Here is a 12,364-nt window from a genome sequence, read left to right as displayed (position 1 = left end):
TTTAAATATCAATGTTAATTGTGAAACCATTCAGGGCACCATCAAGCGATGATGGAAGTGTATTGGTTTGAAATTTAATCCTGAAGGCACAGATAATCGCACCAGAGTCATCAATCACTGGAATGCTTTGGATATGAGGTTGAGATCATCGGAAAATGTGAGAGTCTTGTGTATAAAACTTGAGTCACTTCTATGGGTTATGTTGCCTCTCCTTATACTTTTAAATTCCCATAATATTATCAAGGACAAAGTTGCACTAAGGCCCACCTATACTCCGTATACGACCCTGGTCGTTGGAATGGCTTCCATTAATGATAATTAGAAATTAAAAGAATACATGATTCTAACTTTCCTTGCTCTGCCCCATGAACACAATTATTTTCAAACCTTAAAATAGAGACAAATATGAAGGAGCAAACGTTGGACAACATGTTCATTCCTCGGCTAATACAAAATTCAATCGGTAGGCATGGACATTTGGTGGCATGGGAACATTTTGCGAGGATAGATGATGAAAACGCCCTCGAGGGCAAATATGTCATTCGATTTCTACTTTCCCTCATGTAAAATTCCATCTCGAGGCCTCATATTGTAGTGTGCGTAAGTGTGTGTTTAAGTTCCCTAGCGATATGATAAAGGCCCTCCGCTGCTCAGAAATTGTCTTGACTTGTCGTTATTAATTGCACTGAAGTTGTGGTCAACTGTCTGCGCGTCTGTCTGATCTTTTCGCATGCTGGTCTCTTTTGTATTGGTCATCCCCATAGGATATGGTCTCGAACTCATGACTGCTCATAAAATCATTACCAAACCCACAAAAAAGGACCATCTGATACACATATCTTAAATCGTTGAAGGGCCAGGGCACCTGTTAACTCCCTTACTGCAAATACAAGCATGTGTTGTTTCTCTTACGCAATAGAGCTAATTTTTAAGACATGGAATGAATGGTGTAGAATTACGGAGTTACAGTAGTAAGTATTTACATATGACAAACGCTTACTTGAGACTCTTCGAATAGCAGGGAACCCGACGAATGGAACGAAGAAGCCAATGATGTAGGCAATGACGAGGATAACACTGATAGTATTGAAAAACGAAGCTCCAATTCCCGGCAATTGGACATTGGGAAATGTGGAAAATGGATCTAATGGAGCCGACGATCCTCCAGAAAATGAGGACACTGGTCTAATGTTTATAACCGCCGGGCGAAATGCTACTGAAGGAGAGGCTGCGAACGTAATAGTCTCTGAAAAAAGTGAAAAGCGAGATGATTAATTGAAGAGCTTTGGCCACTATGAAACATCTTTCTCACTTGCTCCACCCAAAGTCAGAATTCGGAAATCAGAGGCGACAAATCCAATTCGGTTTGTTGTTGGTAACAATGCCCTTTTTGACCGGTGGAATTTGCCTTGGATTAGTTTTTCGAAGTACGCGATATCGTATGGGTTCCATTGCACTCGATCATTGCGTTCTTCCAAGGATGGAACAAAGATCTTCTTGACCGACCGAGAGGCTGAACTTCTGTCTAATGAACCTTCGTTCGGTGTTGACCCTCCATCCCTAGGAACGATACTGGGTTGAGCATCGTCGCCCGGAGTTGACCCTTGATCTTGGGGAGTGCCATTCGATTGATCAGTGCTTGGAGTGCCATTCGATTGATCAGTGCTTGGAGTGTCACCAGTTTGAGCATCGGAAGGACTATCATCATTAACCAAGGGTGCGTTGTCAGCTGGTGGGGCTGGTACCAAAATGACCAAACAACCGTCGCCAATGTCGTCAAAAGGTATAGCTGTGCTTACGGTTAAGGTAGAGTCATCCTCTGAAAAAACACGGTTTTCAAATTCAAAATCAACTTCGCCTACCCCATTCATCCAGTTCAAAACCCACCATGTTTATCCAGAATGGCAACTTGGAACCCGTCCAAATCCTCGATTGCCTCGATGTTGGAGCACGAGGCGGTATTAAAAAACACCACCGGTCTCTCTCCCTCTGGAAAGTCTTCCTCTGAATCCACAGAAATTTGGCAATGTATTAAGATATCTCCACCGGTCATCTCTTGGAACTGGAACTGATATGTTCCGGAATATTTTGGATCAGTCGAGGTGAGCTCGAAGTCTTCAGTTCTCTGCACGGCAATTTCGGTGGTCGTCGTTGTGGCAGTTGTGGTACCGGCATCTTCCTCCCCAGGTGCCATGACGGTTGTAGCCTCATCCTCAGGTTCAATGGCTCCTGAATCCGCTTCGTCTGCGACCGGTTCATCGTCACTCAAAGTAAAGTCCTCCACAGAAGGTCCAGTTGTTGCCAGAACTGAAGGCTCAGTTGGAATTGTATCTACAACGTCTTCGTTTTCTGGTGCTAAGGTCGTTGGCGACACTTCCTCATTTTCGTCAATTGTGACGGGAGTTGTTGTGGGCTTATTATCTTGTGGCTCTGTTGGAGCTGGTAAAGTTGTCTGACTCACTGCAAATTTGTGATTGCACACGAAAAGACTCACAAGAAGAACAAAAAACTGCCTCGAAGCAAGCCCCATCTTGATATTGATAATGGTTGGCAAACACTAAAACATTACTGAACTTGACACTATTTCAATCAATGAATGTTTCTTTCTTGTTGTAAAGTTTCCTTTGGATGTTTGGATATAGGGATCTGTTAACGGTTGTCTTTGGAGTCTCACGCGTTTCGGAACTGACAAGAGAAACGAGGAAGGATTTCTTGAACCTTTTTATTCAACGCGTGCAAAAGCGGCGGGAATTTGAACCGATTCATTCCCGCCGTGCGCTCCAAACTTGGCTGGTCGAACTCCTTGTGTGTCTACCGAAGTGACTCACTAAATAGCTGGCTGACTCCTCGAGAGCCTCAAAGCATGGTTTGCCGAGATTTTTATCAAGGTTTCATTGAACTGGTACTTTCGAGTTAAGAGGGGGGTAGTCGGATGGTTCGAACATATTGGCCGCTTGCAATATCATTTTAACGTGAGGGTGTTTTCCTCGGCTCTATAAAAAGACACCGGACGGTAGCCCGTAGCGATTTTCTTCGGTTTGGTATAGGATTCTTATACGTATTTGACGCTTTTGTCTGGGAAATAAGAAGGTCAAACAAACAAAGAGCGTGTTTTCTGACATGAGATACCACCCAACAATTTCATTCAGAGGTCATTTTGTCTTGTAGGAGATCCCTCAAAAAGTAACCGCCAACCGTTCTGTTGTTCATCAGATAACAAACAAATTAACAAAACCTTTGGCTGAAAGGTGCCACACCTTGAGAAGGTAACCCTTCGTTACTGCCTTCACACTCAGTGAATGTGTCCAATGATTCAATTCAGCCCGACCAACGCCAAAATCCAGGCACGAATAAAACTATCTTTGGTGGCTTGGTAAACTGACAAGTGAATGTTGAGTCTGTGACAATGCCTTATTCCATGAAAACCCAAGTGAGACTGAGAGCAGACTCTTCCTTGAATGTTCTGCATGCTCGGTCAATTGTGGGTCAATGGGTTGGTCGTGAGGAAGGCTCTAGTAGGTATCATGCGAAGTTCGTTGAGCCCAAGATGACCCCTCCTCACTCTGCAAGAGCATCTTCTAGCTCAACTGGGCTTAACCACTATGCAATATACCGTACATATAGTAGGTTGGAGTGAGTGAGTGAGTGAGGAAAGAGTTGGGAGTCTCATTCGAATGACTATGAAAAGAATGCAAAGATTTTTGGTGAGCCAACTTTATCGCCTTGAATTTTCGAGCAAACGGTGGAAGAATGGAAAGAAGGTGCGATGAAAAATGAAACACTTGCGTTGGAGAGGTCAACTGAGGTGTATTTAGTAAACAAAAGATGAAACAAAGGGACAAAACGGTTGAAAACTTACCCTTGACTTACCGCTGTTGATGGATATGTGGAAGGTCTTGACTATGTTTCTTTTGAGAGTAGGTCATACGACAACCCATTGTTTCTGTGATGTCTTGCAAGCAAAAGGTTTCTTATGGAATGGATAACACCGAATTGGATTTTGAGATACCTTTGTAATCTTTGCCGTTAAAGCCAGCTGACCTCTTTGAAAAGACCGTCTTTGTCTCGATTGAGCCAATGTTACATTGCTATGATATATGAAACAAATAATCATTCAAATACATGGTTTTGCTTTACGAAAAGGCCAATGGGATAGTTTCCACTTGCAGCCATAAAAATTGGCATTGATAATTTGGAATCAAGCCCATAAAATTGAACATTGGTAAATTTGGTTTGACGATTTAAATGAATTCGCCATGCGGTCTTGCAATTTTGATGGGTGAGGGTTAAGGTCGAATGTGTGAGAAACGCTCTGTCAGCGAAGCCGATTGTAAGATCATTCAATAACAAGCTCGATAGGCTGTGTCATAGTCCGATATCCGATGCGTTATTACACTTTTTTGGAATTGCGATTAATCACATGAGAATTGTGATTAAATAATTTGGACCAAGGCAACTAGGCTTTCTTGATTACAAATTACAATCACGTTCCCAACTACGTGACACGTTCTCCAGCACATACTCGTACTTTTAAATCGTTTTTAAATGCACATCGTCGTTCAGCAAATAAGAACTTTTATTTTCAACCGTTTTCTGCGCGGTTTTTAATATTTTTTATATAAATCTATCTTATCAAATTTGGCGAGCCCCTGATGCTAAAGTGACAGATTTTTAGCAAGGCATTATCTAAAAAAGACGGCTGCAGACAATTTTCTTTGCATCTCCAAATACAAACCCTAGCATTATATGAGGTCAGGAGGTGTCTATTTTTAAAACAATTCTCAAGAAAATATAAAGATGGTTGAAACACCAATAGCACCATTCAGACAATGAATGTAAATCTTATAAAGTCACCAAACAATTTCATGTAGAATAGGTAAATTGCAAGCAAAAATGGCAAGAAAATTTCAAGACGGAGACGGTGGAATATTTGCAAATGAGTTACAAATTTTTGTATAAGAGGACAAGAAAAGGCATGAAAATGAAATTTGATTGAAAGTAATTGAATTACAATCGAAAAGAAATTGTAGTTTAACAAGTTTGAAAAGAAAGTAATTACAATTGTAATTAATTGCATTTCAAACCCATGTATTTGAAATTGTAATTAATCACATTTATTTAGTAATTGGCACAGGTCTGGCCATTGCTACACCCAAAATTTTAAGAGTACGATTTTGTTCCCGTCATACAGTATGCGTTATAAATTTTGAGACTGGTATTACACAGTTGCTAGCCGTATGATTTGTATATGGCTCCTTTGAGAAGGTCGATGTATGATTATCTGTGTCGCTTGGCTCTTCTTTTTTGTGTGGACAAGACAAATAAAATCACCCAAGAGTAATAACTTTTTGGGAGTTTCGCACTGAAACAGAGATTCTTGACCAAAAGAAATTGGATCCAAGGAGAAAGATCCTTGAAAAAAAAGTTACATTGACAATTGTTCAAAAGTCAATTTGATTGCCCAAGAAGTGTAAAAAAATCTCAGTGACCTTTTTCACCTAATTGATGATACCGTTGTCATCTCTCTACATTGACAGATGTCCCCAAATACATTACATATCAACAAGCCTTTTCACAGTGGCCTCAGACAGTATGAACTCAAGAAACATTGCTTTTCTATTTCCCATTTTTTGGGCTTTCAATGTAATATACATTTTCTTACTTCTCATAGGCATTTTTTTCAATCGTAATTTTGTTTTTAAAAGATTCATATTCTTGGGTCACCATTTAACAAATAGCGACCACGTAGCAACAGACTAAAAAATTCATAACGCATACTGTATTTACTAATAAAAGACACAATCGTCGAACTTCCTCATTTTCTCCATATTTTTAAGCAGGGACATTTCTTTGGACAAGGAATGTTAAAAAAATTCCCTGCGTTAAATGTACAAGCGTACTTTTGTGATCATTGCCATGGGAAAAAATATCAGTCGAAATTGTCTGGAATTCTGTTTGTTGTTCAAAAAATCCCGAAAAGGTTGACTTTGATGTGAGGAAGTTACAGGTCAAGTGACGTTTCTTTCATAAACATTGGTCTTGAAAAAAATAATCAATTGCAAATAGCCAATTTCAGGAAAAATGTATGAAATACATGGACATACATGTCAAACCAAGAATCAAATAAAACCTCATTTCTAGCTTCCCCATGGCCTCGACGTCTTTGATTTTTGAATAAGTATGTCCACATTATTTTGTATCAAGTAGATGAGCGGTCATAGCTTCTGGCCACAACCAATTACAATTTTTCCGTGCATGTTTTGAGACTGCTTCCCAACTAAATCCCTTCCAATTCAATGGTGAGACGCACAATAAACCAATCACCCTTGGGGCATCTTCAACTAGTATCATTCCGCAACTTCTTGTATGGTGTATTCTATTCCTTCAAATTGCACCACCTACTGTGATTTCACTTACCTTTTGTCCTGTTGGCTCGTTGAAGTCACCCTAGACAAGCGCTTGGTTCTGTGATTTCTTGATTCCTCTGATTATGCACGGTCAAAATCAGAAGAAAGAAATAACAAAGGTTATGGCTTGGCTACGAATAATGCGCAGTACTTTGGACCCCAAAGCTATCAAAACAAATGGTTAAAGGGTATTTTGCGGTTCATTTTCAATAATCAAGTTATGCAAAGAGTTTCAACAGACCGTCACCATTTAAAATCGGATGGAAATTTGGTCTTCTTTTTGAAAAGATTGTTTCATTAAACCATTCAAGTGAATTTGCCTTTTTATATATGAGGAAAAATAGTGTAGGAAACATCTATTCGTTCAAAGCACCCATGTTCAAACCCTTTTCCGCTGTTCGTAAATATATTTTTAGAATATGTAACAGACTCTGTATGTTGATACCTCAGATATATTTGCGAGAGTTTCTGTTGAGAAACCATTAATTCCCTCCACTGAATACTACGATTCAAACTAGGACAGTAAACAACTGTGGAAATGCATTGGTCTATACAATATTATAATCAAAAAAAAACCCGTTGTCAAATATAACAAACATTAAAGATATGTCACAAGAGACAAACGACAAGCAGCCAAAGTTATATCATGAGAAGACTAAGGAAAAAAGGTAAAGACCTAAAACACCGGTTTTTACCTTTTTTCCGTGGAATTTGGGCCGAATTACCTCAATCAAAGGCTTTAAGTGTGCTTTGTTATAATAAATGCTCCGAGACGAACGCATTTAATATTTCTCACTATTTAAGCTATCGGCCAGTCCAGAATGGACTAGAATAGGCGAATGAGCAGCCATTCCTTGTTCTTCGATTACGTACTTACATGGTTTTCTCGTCAACGCATTGGTTCTTCACGCGATTGCTTTATCCTCATGTTTGCATGCCGTTATCGATCCCCTTTGAAGGAAAATGCACCCTTGTAAAATGATTGAAATTTCTCGTTTATTGCAAATCGAGGTAAATTGATCGATCGATGTTGCGGCTTTTTCCTCCTTTTCCCATAATTTCTCTCCTGAGGCCTTTGACTGTCAGTGGTAAAACAGTACAAAATCATCCCTTGATTGTAAATGAGCAGATATTTCGCAACAATTTAATCTTGCATTAAGCAAATAGTATCAAGATTAAACATTATGTTTCCTATTGTGACATTTTGGCATTAAACTTGAATTTGAATTAGCCTGGTTCAAGTGTAACGTTCAATCTCATGCTTATTTGTATGCACTTTCTTCGCCTGAAACTTGCCCCTTTGAAGTTTTCGTGCCTTTTTTATGTGAAGAGGTATTCCTAAGTATCTTTGGCTTAGACCTGTCCATTGAAATATGAGGGCTCCAAACATGCCGGGAGCCGAAAGTTCAATCTAATTTCATTTTGTACAATCAAAAGACCTTCATTGGTTATGAATTATGATTTATTCGCTGTCTCTTGATCAGACCTAGATGATCATTATCTTTTTACTCGGACAACTTTCATTCAAATTCGTTGTGACTGAAACCAAGGACTGAACTCGTCTTTTCGCCGATCTTTATCATGCAAAGAGCTATTTTCGCCATTACATTGCTTGAAATTCGAGACCAAATGTCAGACTGGCCTCAGAAAAGCCTTGATCGGAAGAACATACCGCAAATGGATGATTAACAAGTTGTTCATATCAAAAATTGCTTCGTCATGAAAGCTATTATGAGCTGGATTGTTCTAGCATCTTTGCGATTGGCTTTGACTTTCATGCGGAAAGCTCGACTCATTAACGGTGCCCTGACACCTCAAACATTACATTATGCACAACCTTTGTTATTAGTCGAAATAGCACTGAAGAAATCGTTCTATGTTAGGAAAACATCAGCTTGTGGACACATCCGCAGTTTAATGGGTGACCTTTGTTTGGCCCTCCGGAAGCATGAGAATCCATTTTTTGACGCCGAAACTGCAAGTTATCCCTCGTGTTTCAACACCTCCATCTAACTAAATTAGACGACTAAACCAGGCTACTACCACACAGTCCGTAGCAGACCAAGTAGTTGTAGTCGTTCGAGACTGATGCATTTTACGCAATGTATTTTGCGTCAAGAGAAAACATAACAACCATTCCGATAGGACCAAGCTGCTTCATTTTCTTCCAAAAGGCACCTTCAGAGGGGGCTAATATTTTTGCACACACCCTAAACACCTACCGGTACTTGCACTACTCGTCATTCAGTCCAAGAATTCAGACGCACTAGTAAACGAAACTGGAGAGAGCCCATGGATGGATGACTTCGAGAATTTTTCTTGTTGCCAGATGGAATACGTACTTCGAGTTATCTCAATGAAGATTCCGTAACCAGATGGATCAAAATAACACATACACGTGTCAAGGTAAAGGAAAAATAGTGATGATCGCACACACAATCAAAAGAAAGACAGAGAATAAGAGAAAGAGAGAGATCAATCCGTTGGATATTCAAGTTCGCGACATTGGTCCAAGGCAATGCGTATCAGTCATTTGCACAAGAGTGCATCAGGATCACTCCTGAGACGGCTCAAGATTCTTAACAGTCTACGTAGAAACACCCTCCCTGTCTTAACACTTCTTACGTACACCTTCAACTCGAACATTCTCGCACGTATGCACGTACTCGTATGAGGTAAATGTGTTATAACTCTGTGGTGCGTTCTCAGTTTTTGCCTTCTTGGATTACTAAATGAGTAAATGTGTACATCAAAAGCACTCATGACCGAACCTTATCTCTTTGTACGGAGAACGAGGGACACACATGAATTTCGTCAGCTTCTTACAGTTCCTTATAGCGGTTGGTTCGTGTCTTAAAGGCTGGATGAAGGTATGAGCTCGCAGGTGATTGAATGTCCAGTGTGTCGAGAAACCAGTGAGCAACCATTCCTCAGCTATGGAGTGAAGGTTTGCCATAGCTGTCGGGCATTTTTTCGTCGGATCTTCCAGGATCCGTCGAGTTCACAGAAGCTGAAATGCAAAGGCTCCGGGCAATGTGCGATCTCGGTGAAAACGCGAAGAATTTGCCAAAGATGTCGTTTGACTAAATGTCTAACAGTTGGCATGAATCCGAACTTGGTGATGAACGTTGTGGCGAAGAAGGAGCGCTTTAGGAATGCATTTCAACATGTTTACGACTCGAATGGGGTCCCACAATTGGTTTGGCGGCCTCGAAGAACCCGAGGATCTTCCACGGGATCCTCGTCACCATCCTCGACATCACCCTCCAGAGTGGCTTCCTCCGACACTGTGCCTATGGTCAATATCGTTTTGAAGGCTTGGCCAGACGAGATTCCCATGGAGGATAATTACAGTAATCAGATTGCCTCCGATCTTTATTCACAACTAGCCGATATTTTCCAATACTTTCCTCTCCCTCCTGTTCCTCCTCCCTCCCCTTCCTTTAGCCTCGAGAGTCTGGATCAGGCCAAATTAAGCCAGTTCACTGAGGGTTTCCGTGAGATCTCTTTGGGCGAGGAATACATCAAGGAGTTTCTCATGTACAGTCTGGATGTCCCGCTCTCTCGCCAGTTTGTTCCACAAACCATGAAAACTTTTGCAGCCAGATATATCAACGCTTTACGCTCCTGGGACGAGTTTCGCTTACTGACGGGTCAAGATCAGCATGATCTTCTTAAGAGAAATCTGTATAAAGCAGTGGCCTTGAGTGTGGCCAAGGCTTGTCGAATCCCGAATGGGGAAGGTCAACTCATGTTCATCGTGGGTCAGCATGACCAAGCCATGATTCAAGAGCACTACTGGGGCCTTTTTGATGTACAGAAATTGAAAAGTTTACGGATGGGTGACATCAATCAGAAAACCATGGCTTTGTCGGAGGATATCCTACAGGACTACAACCGATTGGTGGACTCCGTATCAAATCTGGTGGAGGACTTCCAGACCTTCCAACTGATCTCATTGGTCATGCTATTCGCGGATTTTCCCCAGGAAGCTCATTACCGAGCCATGCTTGAAACCCATTTAAGGGTTCAAAATGGGGATTTGATGGTTGCTCACGCTTTGAATTGCTCGGGTCGACACCAAATTGAAGCACTCTCACAGATCATTGAAAACATGTGTGCCTGAATCAATAACAACAACAACAACAAAGACAACATACTTTCATAGCATGACTTATTACGTGCGTCATGCATGTCATGCATGTACATTGACAAAACATGAGATTTTTGCAAATGGTGTGAATTTTTCAAAAGTAGAACGAGAGTACTGCGCAACTTGCACAAACAATGAAAGGAAGGGAAGTATAGGTTCATTAGGATAGAAACGAGAAACCACAAGCACCATCAGGACAATGTTTCATCTAATGTGCTTACGACCTGTATTTACTGACGTGTCGCTTTAGCTGTCATACCTATGGGACACCAAATGATGCAATGACACCTCAAAGGCAGGTCCTTTTCCCAATTGAGGCCTGCTTGCTTTGATGGGCCTGCGAAAACACGAACTTCTGTCACGGTTAATAAGCCACCTTCCGGTAGGTGAGAAACAGTAAGGTGCTAAGTGTTCTTCCGACGTATCGCCAAATCTACACTCACTTCTTTAGATGTTCAGAATTGGTCTCGTATCTAGATGAATTGCATTAGGCGGTACACTAGGCACTCTCCAATTATTGCGTGTTGTCATAATTGAACAATTTGCCAAGTTGTTCAGACCAATCCTGCCTAGTTTGAAGAATCTTATCTGAGATGCTGGAATAATTTGAGGCCATTTTGAAAAGAAAGTTTTTGGGGTGATATTTTCTATGGTGTGGAAATTGATGGGTTCAGAAATTTTCATTGGGGGGGTGGGGGGGCTAACAATGACCCGTTCTTGATCATTATCATTAGTACGATCAAGAAGATTGAGTCTGTGCGGAGAAATGCGATCAACAGAGGCCTTTTGATAGGGAATTCAATTGTTGAAAGTGAATTTTCGAATCAGTGAAGGGATCAATTTCTTTGGAGGAAAGTATGATGACTGAGGCTTTGGTGACCGAGTGACGGGCTTGAGCTGAAATATTCTCAGGCAGTCAAAAAGTTCAACTTTCCTTCCGGGCCCAAATTATCTAACAAAAGAAGAAAAAACCACTCATTCCCGCTCTCCATAAGACTTGGAAGAGACTCGTCAGTTAGGGCAAACGCTGGCAGCACAAAAACCTAGTTTTTCGTCAATCGGTTCCAATAAGTACGTAAACTGCGCCTTCTTCAATTAATGAAATAAATTCGTACTTAGATGCCTGTCAAGGTATTTTTCATATTGGACCTAGAGATTTCCGTCATAGGTCTGTCAATCAAAGAGTATGTTGATGGTGAGAAACCATAGAAGTGTGACAGGATCACAACTGAGGTTTCTCATTTGTCTGATGGTTGATTTTGATATTTCTGATTCGAACAAAGACATACAATCTCGGCTTGGATTCCCGTGTTAGCTTTTTGACGTTAAGATTGCCGTAGAAACATATTGGTGTTTTCAATATCATGATTAATGATTAGTTTCAAATTTGAAAACTGCATCCCAGGAAGATATTGTAGGTTGTAGGTTGAAGACGGGCCTCCAAAGCGAATTTTTCCATGGCTCTGGAAGTGGTCTTGCGTTTTGTCCGCCATACGACAAATGTTAGCATATGACATACCTAAGGAGTGCTTGGAATCATTAGTTTTAATTGACGTTGGACTCCAGCATTGAATTAAATCAAAGGTAACGTGACATAACAGGTACTAATGGGTCCTTCCAAGTTCGGCACGAGAAAAGTCCAAGATCAATTAGTTCTAGTTCATGGTGGAAGTTCGTTGAATCTAAAAGAAATATCCTGCGCTCAGAATACCGTGATCAAACGGCAAAAGGGTTGAACATTTTGAAAGTCGGCCATCAATTTCGGGAAAATGCCGGATTTCAAGCGAAAATGTGGGTGTGCTGT

General features: G+C 40.8%; 1 protein-coding gene across 1 annotated transcript in view; it reads right to left on the bottom strand.

The window, feature by feature from the left end:
• LOC131879689 (uncharacterized) overlaps positions 1 to 4,933 on the bottom strand; it is a 5,428-nt gene extending 495 nt beyond the window's left edge. The window contains exons 1-3 of the mRNA XM_059226065.1: positions 1,888 to 4,933; positions 1,313 to 1,819; positions 1,001 to 1,246 (exon numbers count right to left, since the gene is read on the bottom strand). Of these exons, the coding sequence (XP_059082048.1) occupies positions 1,001 to 1,246; positions 1,313 to 1,819; positions 1,888 to 2,530 (1,396 nt within the window). The 5' untranslated portion in view covers positions 2,531 to 4,933. The remainder of the gene's footprint in view (positions 1 to 1,000; positions 1,247 to 1,312; positions 1,820 to 1,887) is intronic.
• Between the last annotated feature and the right edge of the window lie 7,431 nt (positions 4,934 to 12,364).

Source organism: Tigriopus californicus, chromosome 4, assembly GCF_007210705.1.
Source record: "Tigriopus californicus strain San Diego chromosome 4, Tcal_SD_v2.1, whole genome shotgun sequence".
Classification (NCBI taxonomy): domain Eukaryota; kingdom Metazoa; phylum Arthropoda; class Copepoda; order Harpacticoida; family Harpacticidae; genus Tigriopus; species Tigriopus californicus.
Note: the sequence above shows the minus strand (reverse complement) of the source record. Positions and strands in the feature narration are given on the sequence as shown.